This window comes from Nannobrachium achirus (genome assembly GCF_963921795.1).
Source record: "Nannobrachium achirus genome assembly, chromosome: 11".
Taxonomy (NCBI): Eukaryota; Metazoa; Chordata; class Actinopteri; order Myctophiformes; family Myctophidae; genus Nannobrachium; species Nannobrachium achirus.
In genome coordinates this window covers 6939665-6966517 of record NC_137820.1, presented here as the reverse complement: position 1 = coordinate 6966517, position 26853 = coordinate 6939665, and the positions used below count along the sequence as shown (strand labels likewise).

Here is a 26853-nt window from a genome sequence, read left to right as displayed (position 1 = left end):
GGAGTGGACGCCCGAGTCGCCTTAGATTTGAACGACTTTAACCATTATTCTATGCTTTAACTGTTGAAAAATAGCAGATATACAAGCTCACAGCGCGGCACCGAGTGCCGCTGCGAGCTTGTAGATCTGCTATTTTTGAAAAATCGAGAAAATGTGTGCAAGTCTTTTAATGTCTTTGACCCGATCTTTGACCCGACTTGTAAATCCTTCCTCTGAATCAGCGGTTCTCAAACTTTTTCATGTCAAGGACCCCCAAAATTACCTTTATTTGGCCGCGGACCCCCATCTCAAAATATGTTGGTCCCCCCCCCCCCCAGAAGCAGAGATTTGAGTTACAAAAGTTTGCTTTGAAAAATATATATTGGAAAAAATGTGCACACATTTCCATGATTTTTCAAAAATAGCAGATCTACAAGCTCACAGCGCGGCACTCGGTGCCGCGCTGTGAGCTTGTATATCTGCTATTTTTCAATAGTTAAAGCATTCAATAACCCTAGCCCTAAAAGTGGAGTGGGGGGGATTCCCCAGACATCACTAATACGGAGACCCAAGGACACTGGTCTGCAGAGATATGCAGGTTAGCAGCCAGTCCAGCCACACAGGAACCTGATTCATCACGGACGGAGTCACTTCTGACCACAGAGAACCAGCAGCCTCACCAGGGGCGTCACACCAAATTCTGGGCCCTGGGTACCCAGGATTCACTGCGGGGCCCCTGTGCTTTAACTATTGAAAAATAGCAGATATACAAGCTCACAGCGCGGCACCGAGTGCCGCGCTGCGAGCTTGTAGATCTGCTATTTTTAAAAAAAATCATGAAAATCTTTGAATATTTCAAATCCTTCTGAGGTTTTTTGAAAAACCTATGTTTCTATGTCAGTGGAGCTCAAACCTTTTCATGTGAAGGACCCCCAAAATGGTATGTATTTGGCCACGGACACCCATCTCAAAATATTTAGTTCCAGGGACCCCCCAGAAGCAAAATTGGAGTTACAAATGTTCGCTTAAAAACTACATATATTCAAAGATTTGCACACATTTTCACGACTTTTCAAAAATAGCAGATCTACAAGCTCGCAGCGTGAGCTTGTATATCTGCTATTTTTCAATAGCTAAAGTATAAAATAATTAAGGCCCCTCCACCACCTTGGGCCCTGGTAACTCAGTCCCACTTTCCTACCCCTTGTGACGCCCCTGAGCCTCACGGTGGCTGCTGGCTCCTGTTTCAGCTCGCTGACACACAGAAGGCAACACCCTGCCCGCCATGGGAGCATATACTAACTATAGCAGTGATTCTACACAATTTACAGTTCACGGTTTAGGCATTCAGCAGACGCTTTTAATCCAAAGCGATTTACAATAAGCAGGTAATACATCAATATAATAAGCAAGATAATGTGTCAGTACATCAACGACAATATAACAAATGCATAGGAATATCAATCTAGAAAAAACAACAACATTAGGTAGAGCATGCACCTAATCAGTAAAAAGTGTTTCTAAAACCTAAAAAATGCTAACTAGCTTCATGTATGGTCATTGAGTGTTACAGTAGTGCTATGGGTTTAGGTGGAGTCTGAAGAGGTGCGTCTTCAGTCCACGGCGAAAGCTAGGGAGTGAGTCTGTTGTTCTAAGTTGTGACAGGGAGTTTATTCCACAGTTTGGGGGCCAGGATGGGCAAATTGTCTAGGACGAGTGGATTTTTGTCCTGGGGTTTTTAGCGAGGGTTCTGTCAGCATCCCTGTGTTGGCTGATCTGAGCGAACTGGTGGGGTTGTAGGGGTTGATCAGGTTTTGGAGGTATGGAGGAGCCTTTTATCATGTCCACTATCATAACCCACTTAAAAAGTTTCAATTGATAAAACAGGTTGTGAGTTATTAAACCAAAAGTGAACGGTGTTCTGATGTAACATTTTAAGCCCACAGGGGACTAATTGTTACAGCATGATTTACAAATGTAACAACACAAAAAAACAGTATTAAACTAATAGTTTTCGGCTTAAATCAATTTCATTCAAGCAACAGTTTTACATTGTTTTCATACCAAGATACTTTATCAAACATAAGGAATCTATTATCGGATGTACCAGATTGAGAGTTTGAGTGAATTCCATGGGAAAATACATTGATCGATTACCTAAAAAGATAGCAAGTTTGATTTATGGCTTCTTACAAAAGCTATACTGTACATATTGTTGTGGGGAGGTGGGGTGGAGTGGTCCTTAAGGATTGTCTGAAATATGCTAGTGTTCAAGAGCTTAAAAAAAGAAGTGAGAACCACTGATTGTTAGTCTATATCCTGTTTTATATCAAGTGACAGTGCTACACTTCAACCTCAGACTGTGTTCTGTGGATTATTAGATGGCGAATACTTAAAACTGTATTTGTGCACACAGCAACAACATTCTATTTCTTTGTTTGGTTTATGATCTTGTTTAGAGTAAATGTCTTTGCACACACCAAGTAAAAAAAAAAAAGAAGAAAGATCCATTGTCAAGGAGTTTTTTATTGATTAGGTGTGTGGTCTACCTATGTTTTTCTAGATTGATATTCCTATGCATTTGGTATATTGTTGTTAAAGTACTGACATATTATCTTGCTTATTATATTGATGTGTATTACCTGCTTATTGTAAGTCGCTTTGGATTAAAAGCGTCTGCTAAATGCCTAAAATGTAAACTGTAAGGATCATATACGGGGGGCGGCATAGCTCAGGGGTAGAGAAACCGTTATTAGAGCACGAAGGGTTCCCGAAGGGTTCCCAGTTCGAATCCGGGCTCCCCCTGAGTTAATGTCGAAGAGTCCTTGGGCAAGACTCTGAACCCCTAATTGCTCCCGGTGAGTAGGTTGGTGCCTTGCATGGTTTCCTCCACCACCGGTGTATGAATGTGTGTGTGAATGGTGAATGTAATGCACAATCTATGTAAAGCGCTTTGGATAAAAGCGCTATATAAATGCACCATTTACCATTTTTATATACAAACTTCCTGCGAAGAAATGCAGAGAATCCAAACTATTATTAGGGAGATAATTTTGACCAGACAACGAATGTGGCAGTTGGTGTGTTACAGCTTTGTAAGCCTTAAAGACAGCATACAAAACAGCTCGTATTCACGTTTTCTTTAATGTGCGACATGTTTTGAGTGAAAGATACGGCCTTGGCGTTGCACGAGTCATAAAGCAGGCTTCGTTATTACAGAGTAGATGAGATGTGGTACAGACAGAGAGTATTAACACATCTCTGGGCTGTCTTGAAGAGACAAATGCAAGCCATCTGCACTGCTTGTTAAGAGAGATGAATCAGGGATGGAAGTCAACGAGGGAGGCAGAGCTTGGCTTCCTTGGCTTAACGAAGGGAAACACCATGGTGTTGCTAAACAAAGCTCTCTCAGATCCTCCGGAATCAATCAATTACTTTATTTCAGTGGTCTTTGAACCTCAGTGCACGATGAGACAAGCATTGGTTTCAAATTATAGTCTACTGGCTTTCAAAAATTGTTGTCAAAGACCCCCAAATGAATATGCATTTGGGCGCTAAAATCCCCTTATCGCTAAAGTTCTTTGCCCTTAAAAAAAAAAGAAAAAAAAACATTGTGAGAGAACTTGTACATTTGTTATTTGAAATATTTAAAAAATGTTTTTCAAAATAGTAAAACATGCCAAAAAAGTTTAGGGATAAGTGGTAAGCAGTGTTGGTGTAACAGCATTATAACTAACGGCGTTATGTAGCGCCGTTAGGTTTGGTGGTAACGGAGTAACTTAACTTAACTGTGAGCTAGCGTACTTCGCCTATTTTTTTTAAATCGTCGACATAATATGGGGTTAAAGAGGTAATAACTTATGTTGATGCTATGTTAACCAGGGGGTCCCTGGACCCCACTTTGAGAACCTCTGGCCTACTGTACTTTAACAGGAGAGGAGAGGAGAGGAGAGGAGAGGAGAGGAGAGGAGAGGAGAGGAGAGGAGGAACACATGTGGTGTGTGGAGCGTAGATTCCTTTTGCATAGGAATTCAAACAGACTCCTGGTTTTCCTCTCAGCGCAGCAGCTGTAGTAAAGCTTCAAAAGCTCTGATGGCCCTCCCCTCCCCTCCCCTCTCCTCTCCTCTCCTCTCCTCTCCTCTCCTCTCCTCTCCTCTCCTCTCCTCTCCTCCCCTCCTCTCCTCTCCTCTCCTCTCCCCTCCCCTCCCCTCCGCTCCCAGGCAGACCTCTCACCTCCCTCTCCTTGCCTCCTCTCCTCTCCTCTCCTCTCCTCTCCTCTCCTCTCCTCTCCTCTCCTCTCCTCCTCTCCTCTCCTCTCCTCTCCTCTCCCCTCCCCTCCCCTCCGCTCCCAGGCAGACCTCTCACCTCCCTCTCCTTGCCTCCTCTCCTCTCCTCTCCTCTCCTCTCCTCTCCTCTCCTCTCCTCTCCTCTCCTCTCCTCTCCTCCTCTCCTCTCCTCTCCCCTCCCCTCCCCTCCGCTCCCAGGCAGACCTCTCACCTCCCTCTCCTTGCCTCCTCTCCTCTCCTCTCCTCTCCTCTCCTCTCCTCTCCTCTCCTCTCCTCTCCTCTCCCCTCCCCTCCCCTCTCCTCTCCTCTCCTCTCCTCTCCTCTCTCAAGCTGCCAGCTTTCACTGCTGGATCCCACCGCCCACCTACCACCAGTGGAGGAAAGTAACTAAGTACATTTACTTAAGTACTGCACAGCAGTGGTTGTCAACCTGTGGGTCGGGACCCCCAGTGGGGTCCCCAAATTATTTTTTGGGGGGGTTCCCCAGATGATTGACTTGATGTGCAACATTGTTTTATCACTCAACAGTAAACAAACCAACATAACGTTTAAGAGTATCTGAGGGTAAATAAATAAATAAATAAAATAAATAAACTGACAGGGAAATACTATAAGCAGGATAATAACAACTTAGAACTTAAAATAGATAATGTCCTGGTGAAAGATCCCCACACGCTTGCTAGCAACCTAATGCTGTTTTTTCTAAACTCTGTGTATGAAATCACACAATTGTTCAGACCCTCTAAGTTTGTTCCACGCCCTGTTCAAAATGATCTCCCCATTTTTTATTTGGAGGAAGTCACAGAAAACGAGGTGACAAACATTGTCAGATCACTAAAAGCATCCAAAGCTAAAGATGCACATGGGCTTGACACAAACTTTCTTAAAACAAATATTGACTCTCTGGTGGCACCAATCACACATCTGGTAAATCTGTCCATAAGAAAATGCACTGTCCCAACTCAGTGGAAAGCTGCTGTTATAACACCTATATTCAAATCTGGCTCAAAAACGGACATATCAAACTATAGACCCATAAGCATCTTACCTGTTATATCAAAAGTGGCTGAAAAGTGGATTGTAAAGTCTATTGTTAAACATCTAGACAAAGGCTACACCCCTCTGCATCCTATGCAGTTTGGGTTTCGAGCCTTCCACTCCACTGAGTCAGCAAATTGCTTATTCATTGAAAAGTTAAAGTGTGCTTTGAACAAAGCCCCATGCGCAATGGCAGTATTTTTGGATTTCAAGAAAGCATTTGACTCTGTCAGCCATCAGGTCCTCTTGTCCAAACTAACACATTTCAACTTGTCCCCAGAGGCCATCAAATGGTTTACATCATACCTATCAAATAGAGAACAGTGTGTTAGTATAAATGGCATCAAGTCTCCTTATCACACTTGCTCGGTTGGTGTCCCCCAGGGATCAATAGTAGGACCAATTCTGTTTTCTCTGTTTATAAACGATCTACCTGATGTATGTAAAGATGTACATATTCAGATGTACGCAGATGATGCTGTTATACTGACTCATGGAAAGAGCTATGCAGAGGTGTCAACGGTTTTAACTTCTGTTCTGACCAGCGTTCAGGACTGGCTTACAGACTCATGCCTGCTCCTGAATGCAAAAAAGACGGTCTGCATGGCTTTTTCCAAAAGACCAGTTGTGATGGAATCATCAAATGTGTTTCTGGGTGGAGAGGAACTTGAACTTGTGCCAGAGTTCAAGTACCTCGGGGTCATGTTAGACTCAACCCTAACCTTTAAAAAACATGTAAAAAAGGTTACAAACACAATCAAGTTCAACCTTCAGAACTTTAAACAAATCAGACCTTTTTTGGCAGTTAGTGCTGCTAAATCGTATCTCCAATGCATGATCCTATCACACATTGAGTACTGTTTCACAAACTGGTCTTGCGCAGGTATAACGACTCTCAAACCCATTGAACAGCTATATAAGAGTGCGCTTAAGGTATTCGATAGGAAACCCCACTCATATCACCATTGTAATATTCTTCAGAGGTACCGTTTTTTGAGTTTCGCTAATTTTAAGGTTTTTAAACAGGTCAGTATCATATATAAGACCCTAAATGGTCTATGCCCACCTCCCCTAAAGGAATTCATAAAAAGGAAGCCTGATAGAGGACTCAATACTAGAGCAATCACTAGAGGGGATTGCGAAGTACCGTACCGGGTAACCGCTTTTGGAAAAAACACCCTTTCAGTGCAGGGATGTTCAATCTGGAATGACCTACCTCTAACAATAAGAGACTGTTTGTCATTTCCATCCTTCAAGTTCAATCTAAAAAAATGGTTAGTTGACAATCAAACCTGTGACCATGTATAGTTCTAAGAGTACAGCTCATGCCATGTACGTATATTTTTAACTATCCTTTTTTAATGTAGGGTACTGTTAGTAATACGTGTTGTTTTTGTTGTTTTTTTCTTGGTTCAGGAAAAATAGTATTTGTATGTATGTTCTTAGGCGCCCTCTCCTAATGTAGGGTTACTGTTTGTTGGTATGTATTGTTTTGTCTTCATGTGGGGACTACGGATGAAATTTAGCATTCTTGCTAATTCCGGCTTATTTACATTGCATTCATGTAGTGTTCATTAATATGCATTGTCCCGTCTAAATAAACAAATAAAGTAAAGTAAAGTAAAGTAGGGTGTCTGCCTATTTATAAAGTGACAATTTAAGGACTTTTTGATACCTCTAAAGTTTCAGAATCTCATTGAAACGCATTGGCGGAATGGGGAATCCACTCTCATAGGTACTTTGGTGTGGCTTCAGCCTATCAGAGTATTTCTATAGTAGAAGTATTGATATTTGATACATTTTACTTCAGTAAAAGAGTACTTTTCCCACCAGCACCAGTCCAGTGTTCTCTTGTGAAGTCTCAGCCCCCGTCGCTGCTCTCTTCAACATTCTACTGACTTTTTTCTTCCTGCACAGCTTTCATCTGAACACTCAGCGTTCCTCCGTCTTTTACCCTTCTTGTTACTCCATGACCCTCCCTTCCCAGGCTCCATATACCCTCCCCAAGCCTGGCAAGTAGGGGTGTAACGATATAGTGACTGAATCGAAAAATCGATTTTAATTTGCAATGATCTACTAAAGCCTCGAACAGAGTCGGGTCCGCGGTGCAAGGCTATCCACCGCGGTGTAGTGCGGTGTATTCTTTTTGAGTCATAAAACTACAACGTTAACGCTCAAAAAGACTACACCGCACTCCACCGCGGTGGATAGCCTTCCACCGCGGACCGACTCTGTTCGAGGCTTAAATCGTTTGCAAAAGCAAAATATCGTACCGTTTTGGCTTTGTATCGTATCGTTTTAAAATGCAGTAATCAGTATCGAATCGTTTTGCAATGCAAATAATTGATCGCATGGAAACTAAGTATTTGTGCCTTGTTGTATTTGGCAATTTAAAGAGGGAAAATGAAAAAGAGGGGTCAAATTACTTTTCTATTCCATATAGCTACTCTTGGTCTATCGAGAAATGTGTGTAATCTCTGTGTTCATGTCAAGGTGGGTTTGTACATATGTGTTGAAATATAATGTCCATGTATTTGCTAGATAATCACAGCGTTTACTTCCATAATAATAGATTTTTTTACATGTTTTACACAGATTTCATTTCTTTGCTAAATAGTTACTATATCGATTTTAAATCATTGAATCGTATTGTATCGCCATGAATGAACCAATATCGTCCATGTATCGTATCGTCAACCATGTATCGTGATGCATATCGTATCGCTGTTAAAGTGTATCGTTACACCCCTACTGGCAAGTAGCAGTAGGATAGCAAGATGTGAAGTATATTAGCCAGGCGTATAACATAAAGGAACATTAGGCTGTAAAACACAGGATTCTCACACATGCACCCCTTTTGGGTTATACGGTCTTATGGAACGACGCGGTCGTAACTCTTCTACATAATGGCACAAGATGGACATTTAGACGAAGCCTGTCTAATTGGAAGGTCAGGCGTTCATGCTACATATGGTACACCTTGTGAGGAGCGACCGCTGTTCAGACCATGATGCATCTGATAGGATTTAGCTCAGGGGTCTTCAACGTTTTCTGGCCAAGGACCCCCTTAGCTGAGAGAGAGAGAAATGAAGCAGGGACCCCCACAACCTTTTCAGAGATTTCATATAGTTTGACAGCACAATCATCAGTGTATTTTGGATTCATGTCAATTTGTGATATTTAACCACTTGAACCACTTGAACCGTCAATACTTAATAAAGTTGAACTTTCACTCTGTACTTGGTCTGCTCTTTTTCACCTCTACAAAACCTCTTCGCCGATACTAGCTGATCTACAAGCTCACAAATCTGCTATTTTTGGCTAAAGTTCTCAGAATATGGAAGCTAGGGTTCAAGTGGTTGATATAAAACAGGAAAAAAAAAGGTTTCTATCACACAAAGATTTGGAGGATCCCCTGTAGTGACTCTGAGGACCCCCTAGGGGTCCCAGACCCCCTGTTGAAGACCCTTGATTTAGCTCCTCTGGTTACTTTAGGCGGAAGAGGTCTAAATAGGGCTGGGAAATTAATCAAAAATATATCAAAACCGACATTTAAGGTATTTTTTCACTGCATTTTGGAAATCCGAAATCTGCAAAAAATGTTTTTCAGGCCAAGGAGAGAGGAGAGAGAGAGAGAAAGCAGCTAGGGACACAGTGGCGAGGGACAGTTGCGAAAATCGTACCCTGGTCCGAAAATAAATACGAAACGCGCGGCAGTGTGCAAACGTGATTGACATAACGTGAGGTTGATTTTTTTTTTATTGTTCCGAAATTCTATCCCATATTCGGCCGAAAAAATGCAGCAGTGTGCAAAGACCAATTACATTTTTTTTAATATATATATTTTAGTGGATTTTTTATTATAGACTAAATCGATTAACCCACATAACATGGTATTACACATGTTGATATGCTATTTTTTTAATCGTCCGTTAATCGCAATCGAGACAAATGTTTGAAATAATCTTAAATGGTAAATGGTGCATTTATATAGCGCCTTTATCCAAGGCGCTTTACATAGATTGTGCATTACATTCACCCATTCACACACACATTCATACACCGATGGCGGAGGAAACCATGCAAGGCACCAACCAGCTCACCGGGAGAAATTAGGGGTTCAGAGTCTTTCAGGGGGAGCCCACATTCGAACTGGGAACCCTTCGTGCTCTAATAGCGGTTTCTCTACCCCTGAGCTATGCCGCCCCTGGAGGCAATTATCTGCACGTTCGCAGAGATTGAAATACAAGAGTTTGATTCATGTACTGTGTTTCATTGTGTATAATGTCCAGATACACACTGGCCATTAATACCGAAAGGACTTCTTCTAATCAGGATAAAGGAACAAACAGAACAGCTGCAGGTCAGCCTCAGACCCCACTTCAACCAAACACAGTCCCTGCTGTCAGAGTGCTGGAACACTGGCCAGGGGCGTCAACTGGGTATGGCAGGGGTATGCAGCTGCCATACCCTGGGTCCAAGGGGGAAAATAAAAGTTACTTTTAAATATAAATCCATGAATATCTATGCTGGTTATTATGTTGTTAAATAACAGTAAAATAACTACAAATGCAAAATTTAATAAAATGATCACTTTAACAAGGTATTATAATTATATTCTCCACACTTGTATTCTCCCCATCTTGATAAAATGGTATATTCCCAGGTTCCGCAGGTCAGCTGCACAGGTGCAATGCATTATTGTTAATTGTGGCACGTTTACTAACATGCCAAGTTTAGCTGCACTTGAACAACCGTTCCAGGCTGCCATATCCAGCCCAAGAAAGAAGAAACCGTAGAAACGGGGGAACAAATAAAATGTACTTCTTAAAATAAATGTATCATGCCTGTTGCTAAGGTATATGGCAACATGACTGGTGTCTTCCAGTCATGTTGCCATACCTTAGCTTTTTCAGAACTGACGCCACTGCTACTGGCCGCTGTTGGTTTGGCTGCCAAAGCCCCGTGACTAAGTGTTATTATCATTATTCTTTTCAATCCACCCGCCCTGCAAAATTGCCCTGGCCTCTCCTTTGAAGTCGCTGATGGATGCTGCACAAACAAACCTCTGCAGCTTAGTAAAAAATAAAACGTATGGGCCACTTCTCTCTGCGAACCCCACTGACACAATGGCAGCCAGTGTGAGTACATAGACAGGGGTAGTAATAATAATATGGAGGGGATGATTGGCCAGGGGGGGGGGGGGGGGGGGGGGGAGCACCCAGATTGTGATTCCTTAAGCCAGTGTTTCTCAACCTGGAGTACAGCAGAGGGGGCACCAAAGATCATGGGGGGGGGGGGGGGGGGGTATAGTCCAAAATGTTAAACATGTGAGACAAAAATCATAACTTTGCTTTCACCTGCTTTTTCGAAAATAGCTGATCTACAAGCTCACTCTTTGTCTTATAAGAAGTAGTGAGTGTAAAAAGAGAAAAAGGAAGCACTGCAGGGATCAGTCTCTATCAGTCTAACTAGATGATGTCATCGGCTGACGATCTGTAGAGCAGCTTTGCACGCTGGTAATAAAAAGGCCTGGACAAAGCCAAATGTTGGAGCTTAGCTCCTGTTCCAGGAGCACCGCTCAAAATCACACCTAGTGTGAAGTGAGCGGTGCTATTTATGAGCTAGCCAATCACAGCGTGCCCTGCAAAGCTTGGCCAATGGGACCTTGGGCGTGCAACAATCCTTGAGACATTTGTGCCAAGATGTAGGCCATGTAGACCCATGTCGAGCCACCACAGACACAACCCGGAAATAAGAGACAGAGTATTTTTTTTTTTTTTTACTTAAGTTGAGTCCTTGTAGGGGTAGAGAAATCCTGGTCTAGTCTTTGAGTCACCCGCCTGTCAGAGCGTCAGAGAGAACTTGCTGACGCTCTGGACCAGAGGGTCAATATTTGGGGTAGAGTAGAGTAGTAGAGACACATCTGAGCCCAGTTGTCCAGGTGCCCACCTCTCCTAGTGCCCACATGCCCCTAGTGCCCAGTTGTCCAGGTTCCCACCTCTCAAAGTGCCCACATGCCCCTAGTGCCCAGTTGTCCAGGTGCCCACATGCCCCTAGTGCCCAGTTGTCCAGGTTCCCACCTCTCAAAGTGCCCACATGTCCCTATTGCCCAGTTGTCTAGGTGCCCACATGTCCCTGGTGCTGTGTTGTCCAGGTGCCCAACTTAGTGCGGGGCGTTAAGGGGAGAAAATGCGGGGACTGCCCATAAGTCCAACGGTTCATTAGTCCTACATCTCATTAGTCCGAATTTAGTTAGGGTTACTGAGGTTAGGGTTAGGGTTAGGCATAGTATTCTTAACAGATTCAGACTAATGGGCTGTTGGAACAAAGAGGTTTCGGACCAATGCCATGGCACCGAAAATGCTCATTTTGTGCAAATCAGTCAGATCGACAGACAGACAGAGGCACACACACACACACACACACACACACACACACACACACACACACACACACACACACACACACACACACACACACACACTCACAGAGGCAAAAACATAATCTACATGCCGCGCCTTCGCCCTGACGCAGATAATAAGCCCCTTCATGGTGAATAATAACAAAGTTGATTAGCCCTGCAGGGGCCACCCTAGGTGGGGTTGGCGATAGGGCCTTTCTGTGTGGAGTTTGCATGTTCTCCCCGTGTCTCCTAGGGTAGATGCCCTCACAAAAACATGCAGTAGTCCTGGTTTCTATACTACCTCCCCCTAGCCAGCCAGGTGCTCCCCAATTCCCCTGGCGCGGCAGGGGGAGAGCGGAAACCAGGACTACAGGTTAGGTAGTTGGCACTGGGTGAGAAAATGGGTTGCAAAAACCGTGGGATAAAAATATTTAAGAGAAAAGCCCTGCAGGGGGCAGTAGTACTCACATCGGGTCTCAGACTGGCTGCTTGTCCGTAGTACTTCTCTGCAGCTTCGTTTAGACTGGCTTGCCTGCGAAGGGAAAGCAGAGGAGGGAGGGGTGAGCATCACTCAGAGGAGGGAGGGGTGAGCATCACTCATCTTTATTGCTCCAGCTTCAGACAGGGCCTTGAGCCCCCGTGTTTACTGGGGCTCAGGGGTCACTGGGAAAATAAGGGTTTAGCTGATGACGCTGCGGGGAGGACCAGAGCCATGTCCCAACGGGCCGTCCATCTCTCACACTAGACTGGAGCAGGGAGGCTTCAATGTTTTCGGGGCGGCATAGCTCAGGGGTAGAGAAACCGACATTAGAGCACGAAGGGTTCCCAGTTCGAATCCGGGCTCCCCCTGAGTTAATATCGAAGGGTCCTTGAGCAAGACTCTGAACCGCTACTTGCTCCCGGTGAGCAGGTTGGTGCCTTGCATGGTTTCCTCTGCCATCGGTGTATGAATGTGTGTGTGTGAATGGGTGAATGTAATGCACAATCTATGTACAGCGCCTTGGATAAAAGCGCTATATAAATGCACCATTTACCATTTTCAGTACAAGGACCCCTCAGTTGAGAGAGAGATGAGGCAAGGACCCCCACAACTTGTTAAATAGATTCCATATACTTTCATCGTTTGAGAGCACAATGACAGCACCATCATCAGTGTATTTTGGATTCTTGAACCGTCAATACTTAATAAACTTGACCTTTCACTCTGTACTTAGTCTGCTCTTTTCCCCCTCTACACCAAAGCTCTTTGGCGAAAATAGCCGATCTACAAGCTCACAACACCTCGCAGCGCGAGGTGTTGTGAGCTTGTAGATCGGCTATTTTTGGCTAAAGTTCTCTGAGTATGGACGCTAGAGTTCAAGTGGTTAATATAAAAGGAGAAAAAAAAGGTTCTATCAGACAAAGATTTGGAGGACCCCCTGTAGTAACACTGAGGACCCCCTATGGGTCCCGGACCCCCTGTTGAAGATCCCTGAACTAGAGCATTGGTTCTCCAACTCTGTAATTTGGAGGACCCCCATAACTCTGAGAGAGCACACATGCAACGTAATGGACCTGTGGATCCATTTATATAAATGAGGGACACGTTACGGGACTTTGATGAGCAGCAGACTTTGGTTTTCCCTCCTGACTCCTGACATCATTATGTTGTTTTATTCCTGCCACTCCCGTAGACGGTCACACACTTTCAGTTTGCAGGTCCGTCTACTCAGCAGAATTGCTTCTCTTCTAAATTGCTCAATGCGTCATTTAAATAGCAGCTCACCAGGTGCAGCAGGCATACGCTGTACTGTATCTAACTCTTACTTTCAGCAGGAGATGACACTCTGATTGGTTTGATTCATGTTATGCAGAAAACACACTCTTGATTAATTGAGAGACTAAATACACCAGTAAGACGCCTCAGGGCGAAAAGCGACCATGAATCCCTTTTATGCCCATATATGGAGATCCCTGCTCTGAGTATCTGACATTGATTGATTGATTGATTGATTGATTGATTGATTGATTGATTGAAGACCTTATTAGAAGTTTGCATAGGAAAAAAGTACAGTTTCATGACGGTACAGTTCACTGGTACAAGATCAACTAAAAGGAGATCCTAGAAAAGACTACGCTTATTTCCATAGGAAACCATTGAATTATCTAATATAAGATCACTGTGATGTCACCTGTTTTTATGCACATATATGGAGATCCCTGCACTGAGTAGCTGACATCACTGTGATGTCACCTGTGATGTCACAGTGATGTGTCAGGGGAACCACGGTGTCAGACGTTATAGTCAGAGATATGGTCAAGCTGTGACCGTTCACACAGACCTACTAAACTGCAACCTACGGTCGCAATTACAACCATTTTGTGCCATGGCCCCTTTCACCCGGATTATGCACCGTTTAAAGAGGTGGTGCCATAGTTTTGTACTTTTTCTGGTTATCATGTGTCTAGGAGGTTGACAGTACTTCATTAGACCCCACTGGTGTGGTTGTTATGAGCAATTATGTATTCTCTTTTTATTTGGGTTTTTAGCTGGAGGATGCCACCTGCTGGGTCAGACGTGCCGTTCCAAAAACACCCATACTTATTACATCATAGAATCAACCCCTCCCCTAATTACCATTCACCCAACACACGTGGGTGTGGCTAACTTCAGCTGGGTCACCACCCACCATGACAACCACGCATACCAATGAACTGGTGGGTGTGGCCACATAAAAACATAATTTTAACTCTTTCTGTACACTTTTTTGGAAAATTCTTCCTCCTAGTATAATCATAATGGTAGATGATCATGTTTTATAGAGGGGAAAATCATGGCACCTGCACTTTAACTAGCAAAAATGGAGTTGGACTTGCAAAATGTAACTTGTGTCTGGAGGAGTTTAGTATAAAAGCAATATCAGACTCATACTGGAACAAAAACAAACAAACAACCTTTACACAATATCAAGAACTCGGGACCAGACAAGAGTGTGGAAAAGCAGAAATATACAAGCGAAGAAAAAAACTGCCCACTCATAGCCACGATGCAGGATCATTCATTAAAAAGAATATCAACGTTCCGACCTGGAAAGGTCTTCTTCAGGGATGAAAAGGCAGAAATAGACTAAAATTATGTTACATAAGTGTCGTATCCGATATGAAACCATATCCACCAACTATTACCATGAAGTGAATTATTGTGTACTGTCTACAAGCTCATCAAATGTTGGTTTACAGTCAAAAGTGGAGTTGATGTGGCAGTGCCTGTATGCCTGCCTGTCTGTCTCAGTTATTCAGGCGTCAGGGTGTAACCATCATTTACATTCCCTTTGTTAATCTAAGAGCTGGGGGCCAGTAGCCCACGGAGGTGTTGGTCACCTGTTGTTTAAGACCATTTGGTTATGCTAAATCTAGTCTCAAGGGAGATCCCAACCGAATTAACATGTCTGGAAGTATGGGCCAATAGCTGTCTCGGCTAACTCCGAAAGGGTTTAAAACTTGAGCAAAATGTTGTGTGGAGTGTCTTCTCCGCCGGAAAGCCGGAGGGCTGCCACTCAGCTCTGTGCTGCGGCTCTCTGCATCTCCTAAAATAAACCTGGAATCATCTCAGAACCATCTTTGCCTGTCTGTGTTCCTGATTGCCTGCTACTCTGTTTCTTAAATCTCCTCTCCGAGCAACAAGGTTAAGAAATAGGCTAACTCAGTATGATATAAGAGAAACATAATTCATTTCATGGGTTTTTAATGTGGCTAGACAATTTTTAAGATTACATTTTAATAGTGATTTTAACGTTGTAGTGTAAGGACAATGACCATAATCAATTTCTTTTTGCAAATTTCATGTGTTCATAACACTTTAGGCTGGGATATCAAACTTAGAAGGGGTTTCAGTTTTAGTTGAACTATTGGGATTATTTAAGTCAACCAGGCATTGGTTGTAATTGACGATCGAGTGAGTGATTGACGTGTGTGTGTGTGTGGAGAGGAATGTGAGTCAGGGGGTTTTGGGATCAAGGGGGGTTGTTTTTATCTTTGGGGGATCTGTGAGTCTATCTCTCTCTCTGTCCTTCTTTCTCTTGACCGCTAATCTTTCTGAATCTTTATTTCTCTGTTTTTACTGGCTTTCTTAAAGATAGTCATAAAACATGCTGCATCCTGCGTGCAATCTGTCTCTTTCTCTCTCTCCTCTCCGCCCATTGTTTAGCCTGAGGGCAAAGTCTTTAATTTTTACTTTTTAGTAGTTTTTTTAAGAATTCATTATGGATTCAACTGTCTGTCACACACCAGTTGAGATCATCCAGGAGACTAGCCCCTTAGGCATCTTAGACATCTCGAAGAAGTGGGCAATAAGGTGGTGTGATCTAGAAACTTCATGGCCAGAGCAAGGAAGTTTTGATTTAGACCTTATTAAAACTATGCAGGTTTTAGTCCGTACCTTCAGAACAGAACAGAAAACGGGGAAGAGAAGGAGAAAGAGACAGTTAGAACGGGAGGTGTTAGATTTGTTCTTAAAGGAAGCTGAGAAGAGGTTGATGGCTTCACACCTGTCGGTGTGTGAAGAGACACAGCTGCCTCCAACCATTTATCCCCCTCCTACTTTTTATGGGGACCCTTTGCCACTGCCCCTGCCACAAGGGGCTGCAGAGAACAAACTGTTTCCTTGTCCAGAGACATTGACAGAGTTGACTCCATGTGAAGGGGTGCCTCATCTGCCACGGTCCCAAAATAGTGCAAACCGCACTGTGACTTGGGCTGAAGAGGAGAAGCTGCTGAAGGGAGAAGAGCCAGCGAGGACAACAGCAGCTCCTGGACCAAGCACGGAAACCAGTCACAGAGGGGAGGAGTCGGTGAGGAGAGCAGCAGTTTCGGGGCCGACCACCAGAACGAGTCATGGAGAGGAGGCGGCAGCGAGGACAACTACAGTGCAACCTGATCTACCTGGCCTACACAAGAGAAAGGTGAAGTTTACAGCAGACCGCAAGAGGAGAGCTGCTGACCGCCGCAGTGAGGAGAGCAGACACCTTGAGTGCTACAGCAGAGGGGGCAGCAGGAGAGTCGATCTTCACGAAGATGACAGCTGGAGCCAGGAGGCTGACAGCAGGCACAGAAAAAGAACATTCTACACCGGCCTAGCAGGAAGCGATGAATCTGTTGCAGGCTCGGACAGCGACAGTGACGGCGACAGCGAGGATAATTCACATGGACATGAGCAGAGAAGGCTTTTTGAAACGCTAACCTCTGTGGGAGCTCAACTGGAGAGACACCACAAGATGTGTTCTCTTTTGAGTGAACAGTTAAGTGAACTTCGGGCAGCAGGAGCTGACATGAAACTGACATTTAATGACACTGTGCGGAAAATTAAGGAGTTTCAAGCGGAGAAGGGGAACCACAAGGCTGGAACAGAGACATGCAAACGGATGGATGACAGGGATGACAGCTGCTATGCGAACCGTTCGAGAAGTGTAAAGAGGGTGTGGCAATCACCGAGCAGGAGCAGAAGTCCTTCACCCAGCAGGTGGGAGGCGAAGAGACAATATACTGCTATACAAGCTCCAGTTATCATCACAAACCAGTGTCTGGATTATACGCCTTTGTCAACCGCAGACCTCATAGACCTTGAGGATGCGTTGCCATTGATTAAGGAGGGGGCCCATCCATGGCTTACCAAATTAGAGCAGATCACTGCGAAGACTCCATTAAGGATGGGTGACTTTAAGAGGCTGATCACACGGGTGACTGGATGCAGTGGAGAGCATGTGTTGGCGGACATCTTGATTGAAGCAAGACTACCCCAATACGTGGACAGCGAAGAGAACGATGCAGACCTGTTTGCCAAACACAGGGGTGTTCTGAAGCATGCTTTGAGAGTCTGCTATCCGTGGAATAAGTCTCCTGAATCTATACTTATTGACCGATTGCAAGAGGGTGAGGATCCCAGGAAGTATGTCAACAGAGTGTACCAAGAGTGGGGATCTGCGACAGGAAGCAACGTCACCCGGAACGGGGCAGAAGCAGTGCTGCTGAGGAGGAAACTTGAAAAGGGGTTGCCAGAAACAGTGCAAAGGATGCTCAAAGAGGTGATATGGCTAACTGATATGTCATTGCCAATCTATACTACCCATATTGATCATTTTGTGAAGTTGGACCGGAAGAGAGTCGCTGATGGAAAGGAGGATGACGAGGAGACAGTGAGGAGAAATAATGCAATACAGCTAATGATTGCGGAGCGGAGTGTGACAACGCAAGCCACAGTCATAGCTGCTGGCAACTCACATGCTGACCAAATGGTGCCCCAGGGGGCACCCATTTCCCAATATCCATCTCCGCAGGGGGGACCCACCTTCCAAGAACCACCTCTTCAGAATTCGAATCCGCAGGGCAATGTACCTGGCTACCAGCCATTCAACTCCCAGAGATTTGGAGGGTGTCATTCCTGTGGGAAACCAGGACATTTTGCAAGAGAATGCAAGACTCCGCCTAGATTATTCCCACAGCAGCAGAAACGATGTTACACTTGCAACGAGACAACACATTTCTGGAGAATGTGCAAGAAAACGATGGACCGAACACTGCCCAGAACGCAGTGTCCACCATGGAGGCGCAACGCCCAACAGCGAGAGCAAATGGAATCATCCCCGGGCGAGGGCGATCTCCAGATGGGTCTATTTTTCAGACAGAATTCAAACAACTGGAGAGAGGTTGATTATGGAGAGGAGGACTATTATCCCCTGGAACAAGTGCTGACAGTTTAATTGCCCAGACACCTACAGTGGAGGCAACCGCCTGAGATGAAGATGAGAGGAGCACCTTATGCCCCGTCCGCTGTCTGAGATGAGGAGAGCACCATATCCTTGCTACCCCACACCCTTTCCCCCTTCCCATGTCAGAAGATGGATGACAGCTCCTTGCCCTGCCCCAGTGTCATTTTTGACACCTTGGGCTTTGGATCACCCTATCTCTATCTCTACTCTCTATTCTATGTCTAATCTCTATTCTCTACTCTACTTCTAACTCTTTACCTATCTCTATCTATTATCTATTCTCTATTCTTGCTCAGTCACGATGGACAGTATTTTTTGTGCATTTTTGTGTACGAAGACCAAAGAAGAAGATTTTGTTTTTTCTTTTAGCATAGGAAAATGACAATTTCCCTGTAACAAAAGTGTGTGTAAATGAATACATGCACAAGTCTACATTTTTCTCCTCTAATATCATGGTGATTTTTTACATCCAAGCCATGCCCGGAGAAAAGGAGAGGTCTTTTTATTATTATTTCTGTTCTGAGTTATGATTTTAGGTATTGATGTGTTTATGATGATGATGTGGTTCAACTGTCGAGGGGGGACAAGACATCTGAACTGTGATAACTGTGACAATTGGGGTGTTTTCATATGGATATTCGGTTCCTAAAACAGGACAGATATTGATATGAAAATAGTATTTTATGATATTTCAAAAATTATAATATTCCAAAATTATGATATTTCTGATTATGATTTTGTGGCAGATCAATCTGGCAGATGAATCTGCCAAGGGGGGATTGTGGTAGCGGGCCTACGACATAAACATCATATTTGGAATACTATATACAAGCAGGCTCACACAGTTGAACACCAAAGGTTAAATTAGTTGGGGTTGCATGTGGCTATCCAAGCCATTTGTCTACTGTCTCTTATCTATTTTAGACAAACCACAACAATGACACCAACATTCCTCTGGGTTGATTAGATTGATCCTTTGTGTAAAGAATGACCCCTGTGGACAGTAACAGAGGGCCACAAAGAAGGAGCCATAAAGTGACCCCAGGCATAAGGTGGGGAGCACACATTGGTGGCAGAGTTAATTATAGCTTATCTAGTGTCCCTCTGTCTGCCAGGTACTGTGGTACTCAAGATACCACCTTTACTGACTGACAGTTACTCAAATGTTCCACCTTTTACAGGGTTTATCATTGGTTATATTGTGTAATATTATACTAACTAAATAATCAAGTAAGTTGGTGAAATGTGGAGTTAATAAGATCATTGGTACAGCTAGAGTTAATGATATGTTATTTGCACTCACTATCTCTGACCATCTGATGGGTGGCTCAGCTGTCAGCTGACAGTGGGGGACAACTGGGACTAGCCAGGCTGATCAAGCCTGACATGCAGTTACCCAAAGATTTATTTAGGGTTTATTCTTTTCAGCATTAATCTTAACTCTGTTGATTAACATGATGACACAATTATAACATAACCTGTTAGAACCATATACTAACATATAGGACTTCAATCTAGACAATAGTTAGTGGTTAAAAGTTAAACCGTCCCTTTGAGCTAGTCTCCCCAGGGGGGACCAACAGCCAAGGGGGGTGAAACACACCCACTGCAGGCGGGGATGGGCTGTAAAAGACCATGTATAAATAAGTGTGTTGAACTGTTGGGAGGAGAAGCTAGTGGGGAGAGGAGCCGTGTGTGCGAGTGGGGAGAGGAACCTGGGGTGGTGGAGAGATGGTGGGATGCTGTGGTGTGGATTTGGTGGTGTGGGACTGAGGGCCTGGAGCCTCAGAATGCTGTAAACTTCTCAACTCTGCCTGTCAATAAAGCTTTCTGGAACATCCATTGAAGCCTGCCTGGACTCAACTACTTTCCGAGGAAGACCCACAGAACGTCTCATACTTTGGTAGCTCATTGCCTCGTTGTGTACAACAGCAGCTCACAACAGACGACCAGTGCTCTGCTGAAGAAATAATCGATAGGATCACACATAAGCCATACGGCGAGGTAAAGGGACATCAGGACAGGCCTGCACAGGCCCCTGGAGAGATGAAGTATTCATTCAGTGCCTGTGGTTATAAAAGCCTGCAGTCAATGGGCGTCACAAGGGGGGGGGAGTGGGACTGAGTTACTAGGGGCCCAAGGTGGAGGGGCCCTGGTAACTTTAGCTACTGAAAAATAGCAGATATACAATCTCACAGCGCGGCACCGAGTGCCGCGCTGCGAGCTTGTAGATCTGCTATTTTTGAAAAGTCGTGAAAAATGTGTGCAAATCTTCCAATATATGTATTTTTTTTAAGCGAACATTTGTAACTCACATTTTGTTTCTGGGGGGGGGGGGGGGGGGGGGGGGTCCCTGGAACTGAATATTTTGAGATGGGGTTCCGTGGCCAAATACATATCATTTTGGGGGGTCCTTCACATGAAAAGATTTGAAATATTCAAAGACTTGCAAAAAATGTTCGATTTTTACATTTGTAACTCAAACTTTGCTTTTGGGGGGGTCCCTGGAACTAAATATTTTGAGATGGGGTTCCGTGGCCAAATACATATCATTTTGGGGGGTCCTTCACATGAAAAGGTTTGAGCACCACTGACATAGAAACATGGGTTTTTCAAAAAACCTTGGAAGGATTTTAAATATTCAAAGACTTGCACAAAATGTTGGATTTTTCAAAAATAGCAGATCTAATGCAGCAGATCTCCGCAGTGAATCCTTGTACCCAGGGCCCAGCATTTGGTGTGACGCCCCTGCCTTGCAGTCAACACAAGAATGTTTTCCATTACACTTTGTTTGCATCTCGGTTCACGATTCGCTGCTCTGACTCCATTATTATGCTATACATTAAACTGACTGTTCCATCTTTTCCCCTTGGCTTTCATGTTTATTAATACTTGGGTAAATCACAAATGAACCTTCACGACCTGCAGCTGCATGGCATGCATTTCACCGATGGTAACAATTGTCTCACTGCAAACAGTTTATCTTTGACAATGTCAAGGACAGAGTTGCGACGGCTGGCTGAGGGGCCCTCGGGGCCCCTGGGGGAGGGGCCCTTAAAGGTCCTAATGATGAAAGAGAGCAAGGCCTTCGGAACGGCAGGTTCATTAAGGTTGTCTCCACATATTAAGGGATCAGCCTCCACGACAAAGGAGAAGCTTTCAAAACGGGTCACCCAGATCACCGTAAATGCTGGCTTTTCATGTAATCGTTAGCATATGTCACGATTCACGAATACACTTCGTTGTATAGCCAATAACCAGTGGTGGAAAGTAACTACATTTAATTAACTTAAAGTACAGTTTTGAGGTATTTGTACTTTACTTGAGTATTTCCAATTTCCAATACTTTTACTTCTACTCCACTACATCTCGGATCCAAATATTGTACTTTTACTCCACTACATTTATTTGAAAACTTTAGTTACTAGTTACTTTGCAGGTATAAATTATAATATAAATTAAAGCTGCAAGCAGCGATGACCGGGCCCTCGCAGCTCTACCCACGTCACAAGGCCAGCAGCCAATCAGAAACCAAACAGGAAGTCAGCCATTTCGACTAATTAGTGGCGTTTGGCACATTTTTGGCCGTTATCACAGGTCGCACTTTAACGACAGTTTTTTGAGAAAAAATTGTTTTGTGAGAAAAAAAATTTTTTTGAGAAAAAAAAAGTTTTTTGAGAAAAAAAAACAATTGAGAAAAAAAAAACAATTTTGAGAAAAAAAAAATTTTGAGAAAAAAAATTTGAGAGAAAAAAAATTTTGAGAAAAAAAATATTGAGAAAAAAAAACTTTTTGAGAAAAAAAATTTTTGAGAAAAAAAAATTGAGAAAAAAAAATTTTGAGAAAAAAAATGTTTTGAGAAAAAAAAAAAATTGAGAAAAAAAAATGTATGACACCAGCCGCGAGTCTGTACGACAAACGGTTCATGAGTTATAGAGGCACTTCCTGTTTGGTGAAGGGCACTTCCTGTTTGGCGAAGGAAGCGTCAATTAAGGTTAAGGACTCTTAATCAAGTCATATGATACCAGCCACAACTCTGTACGATAAACGGTTGATGAGTAACAGCCAAAAAAGGAACAATCAAGTTTCGGCCAATCAGAAGAGGGGGCGGGGCTTAGTTAAACCAATTAAGGTGAAGGACACTTAGTCAAGTCATATGATACCAGCCACAACTCTGTACGATAAACGGTTGATGAGTAACAGCCAAAAAAAGGAACAATCAAGTATGGACCAATCAGAAGAGGGGGCACTTCCTGTTTGGTGAAGGAAGTTTGACCCTTCGCCACGGGCACGCCGTTTTACGAAAACTCACGATTCGCACAACTTTTCATCGTTAAGGTGTCTTGAGTATGCCGAGCGAACTTGAAGTTGATCCGATTAACCCCCTAGGAGGAGTTCGTTAAAGTGCGACACGTGAAAACGGCCAAAAATACACCAAAACGCCACTAATTAGTCAAAATGGCTGACTTCCTGTTTGGTTTCGGAAGTGGCACCAAGAGACTTTTTTGTGAGTCCGGACATGATATAGGTGTGTAGTGATTTTTGTACGTGTAGGTGAAACCGTATGGTGGGGCTTGAGGCACGAAGTTTTGTAGGGGGCGCTATTGAGTCATTAGGCCACGCCCCCTTTTGATTTTTTTTAAATACGAAATTTTTCGCCACTTGTGATGTGTGTGCAAAGTTGCGCAACTTTTGGAGTACGTTTTGCGGCTCAAAAACACGATTCATTCGGCGGAAGAATAATAATCTTTGCAAATACAATAGGGTCCTCACACACTGTGTGTGCTCGGGCCCTAATAAAACATACATAAATCACTTTAGCCCTATTTTATTCCTTGGCTATTTGAAAATAGCTGATCTACAACAAGCTCACAACTTGTAGATCGCATCGCGACACGTTGTGAGTTTGTAGATCCGCTATTTTCAAACATTTTGTACTTGTATTTCTATATTGCAGTATTGATACTTTTACTTAAGTAAGGTATGTGAGTACTTTTTCCACCACTGCCAATAACTAGAAAGTATTTTTTTATCCATGTATCTGCTATGACGAAGATTCACGAGCTTATATTCGACACCTGGAAATTCTTTAGAGGTTTAAATATTGATCAGTCGCAAGCAAGTCCTCTATTTCAAATGCAGAATAGCACGTGCAGAAACTGTGATATCCACGGCAGACATAAAACAAATTACTGTGACACATGATACTGTTGTTGCGTTTTTTCAAAACAAATGAGCCATTTAAGCTCCATATGTGGGCACAGTCGCAGCCAAACCGCAACGCTATCGACTGGTCAAGAGAAGCATGCGTACATGAATGTTTTACCCATGAAGTCACACGAGTTTGACATGAGTAAACTAAGATATATACAGTATAAACTTCACTGATTTCTCTGATATGCTTTCCACGTATACACTATACACACATACTGTAGAATTATGACAGTTGACATTTATTTGCTTAATGTGTCTATCTGTAAGTTTGATAAGTCCTTACTGAAAATAATTTTCATGTTCACAGACTAAACAAAAATCAAGTCTAAAAAAAAGACCCATTGTTCCCCGGGGGAGCATGAGTAAATTGAATTCCATGACAATCCATCCAGTTGTGTTTTGTTGTTGTCGTTGTTTGGGAACAAAGTGTCTGACAAACTGGATGGAATGACTTTGTTACCTTTAGTGCTTCGCTGCTAGCAGGGATAAATATCTAAACACAAACTTGAGTCGCTGAATTTGTTGCTTTGACAGTGTGGCTCTTGTGGCCAGTGAAAGTACATAACCTACCAGTCAAAAGTTTGGACACAGCTTTCATTCAATGTGTGTGAGAAGCTGTGTCCAAACTTAATGTGAAAAACAATACCATTCTCACAACTCCCAACGGACATGACGTGGGCTATTTTCAAATAAGATGTTTAGAAGTAGAGCGACAACAAGAGGGGGGCCTAAGATAGGATAGAGCCCTTGGGAATCCGGTCCACTAAGTATGGGGTGAGTGTGTGGTTAATGTGGTGGTTAAAGTGTAAAACGGACCTTCATACAGGTCCTGTTTTTAAGTTAAACCGTGTTGGCTGTGGCTAACAGGAACCCAGAGGACAATGAAAGGCAGCTCCGTACATAAAGCAGTGGTGTGAACCCAAAGCCCTGGGTTAGGGTTCACTGACGCCGTCGCTCAGGCCAGACGTTACTCAGGACATAATAATGCCTGAAATGAGAAAAGTGTATTTTTAAAACAACAATCAGATATTTGCGTGGCGGCTGGAGCAGTGCAATCTGCTGTTTGCCTGGCTCCAGCCCATAGACCCGCCCACTCTCTGAGCGGACTGGTTCTCTTGGTCTGGTGTTGTCATATGACGCTCTGGTTTCTCTGGTTTAGGCAGAACCAAGCCAATGAGAGTCGGAGCCTCGGAGGAGGGGGTGGGTCTAACTTTTGAGAGCTCAGCCAAAGCTCTTAATTGCTCCCTTTGAATTTCAAAGGGGGGTTGTGCACACCTCGTTAGCATCAAAGACAACGACCTGTTTGATGCCTGTCATAGAGGGGAGGGGGAGGGGGGAATGTTTTTGTGTACACACAAGTCAAACACAACACCTCCCACCAGATCTCTTGTGATTGGGAATTTCTAAGTTCAAATCCCCTCCCCTTTGAAATCTCTTGTCAATGGGACAATGTCAGACTCAAGCTCAGCGCAGAGTCTGAAATCAGGCTAATCTGCTGTCCAAATATCAAGTTTTCAGATATTTAACCACTTGAACCGTCAATACTTAATAAACTTGACCTTTCACTCTGTACTTAGTCTTCTCTTTTTCCCCTCTACCACAAAGTAGAGGACACTAGGGTTCAAGTGGTTAATATAAAAAAGGAGAAAAAAAGTTTCTATCACACAAATATTAGAAGGACCCCCTGTAGTAACTCTGAGGACCCCCTAGGGGTCCTGGACCCCTGCACTAAGCTGTTGGTACTGCATAACATACAGACACATACAGTGCATACAATAGGGACATGGGGACCTACACACTAAGTCAAACGTAGGAGCGGTTTGCACCGCTCAAAACCCTTCTGAACAACATTGTGCCGTGTTCTCAGAACGGTCCAAACACCATCTTCACAGTGCTTGCAGGACAGAACTAACTCACAAGAGATGCCATCAGTCTCTCTGGATCACTGCTGACATTACAAAGTTAGAAATGTTTTAATCATAGAGTTTGTGGTCTGCAAAGACAGATTATGTCATCATCAGGGCTAAATGTCTAAAATCATGACTACTATAATACAATTCACCAACGATGACAGTAAAACATGTCTTGGAAAGGACGGGACAAACACAGATGAATCCTGGAGGTCTGGAACTGTCTCCTACCGTCTAATGATGGCCCTTCTTCTTGCTTTATGCGCGTTTATGGACTGTGTGAAAAGTGTCATGACATCCTAGTCTATATTTCCAGGCTCAAGGGGATTTAAAACCTTAAAGGAAACCATTAGAGCGTTCCCTTGGGCTTTAACTCCGAGCCTGCCTGTGCCTCGTCCCCCCGAAGGTCTACAGGCCAGGCCCGCTTTGAAATAATGTGCTGATTGTTTAAAGAAGAGAGGGGTGCGAGGAAGCAGACCTGTCAGTGACGACAGGCCCCAAAGGGCAATAAGAGAGGGTTTTTTTGCACATCTGAGGTTCTCTGCCCCTCCTTTTAAGCCATTTAGTGCCTAGAATTATTGAATGCTTTAACTATTCAAAAATAGCAGATATACAAGCTCACAGCGCGGCACCGAGTGCCGCGCTGTGAGCTTGTATATCTGCTATTTTTCAATAGTTAAAGCACAAAATAATGGCTAAAATCGAACGCGATTCGGGCGCGTTCCTGGTTTTTGAGCGTTAATCTCCCTGCTTCCCCCGTGCAGATTCACTGGCTTCCCCAACAACCCAGGGTCTTCCTGTGTCCGCGTCCAAGACAAACACATAAAGAACATGAGCTGTGGAGATGAGAGACCCCATGCCAGGCGCTGGAGAGGGGCCAGAGCCTCCTCTTCATCAGCCTGGAAGGGGACTGACTCTCTATAGCAGCACTTTGCTGCTATAGAGAGCCTTTTCTGATTCAGGGTCCACTTGAAAATGTTTGAAAGCCTTCCTGGCCCACCTACTGTATTTGACCACTACTTAACACGGCAGCCATAATGGTCAGATGGTAGTTTTCACGTTTTTTTTTTCTTTCTTTTTTTAATCACACAATTTCTGTGAGCCGTTTATTTCACCCGGTGTCAATTGTCTAATGTAATCCCGCATGGGCGCTACACTCCCTCTGTCAACCTGGGAAGAGCAAAGGACTGACCTCATTCCTTCTATGCATGAGGAGTCCAAGCCGCTTCTTTTCACCTGACCGGCGGGAGTTTCCCCCCTTGTAGGATGTAGCGCGT

General features: G+C 43.8%; 1 protein-coding gene across 1 annotated transcript in view; it reads right to left on the bottom strand.

Moving 5' to 3' along the window:
• Positions 1–26853, bottom strand: part of LOC308293684 (protein O-mannosyl-transferase TMTC2-like) — a gene marked incomplete at both ends in the record, with an annotated part of 228975 nt that overhangs the window by 6301 nt on the left and 195821 nt on the right. The window contains one exon of the mRNA XM_080736279.1: positions 12178–12241. Coding sequence (XP_080592405.1) covers positions 12178–12241 — 64 coding nt within the window. The remainder of the gene's footprint in view (positions 1–12177; positions 12242–26853) is intronic.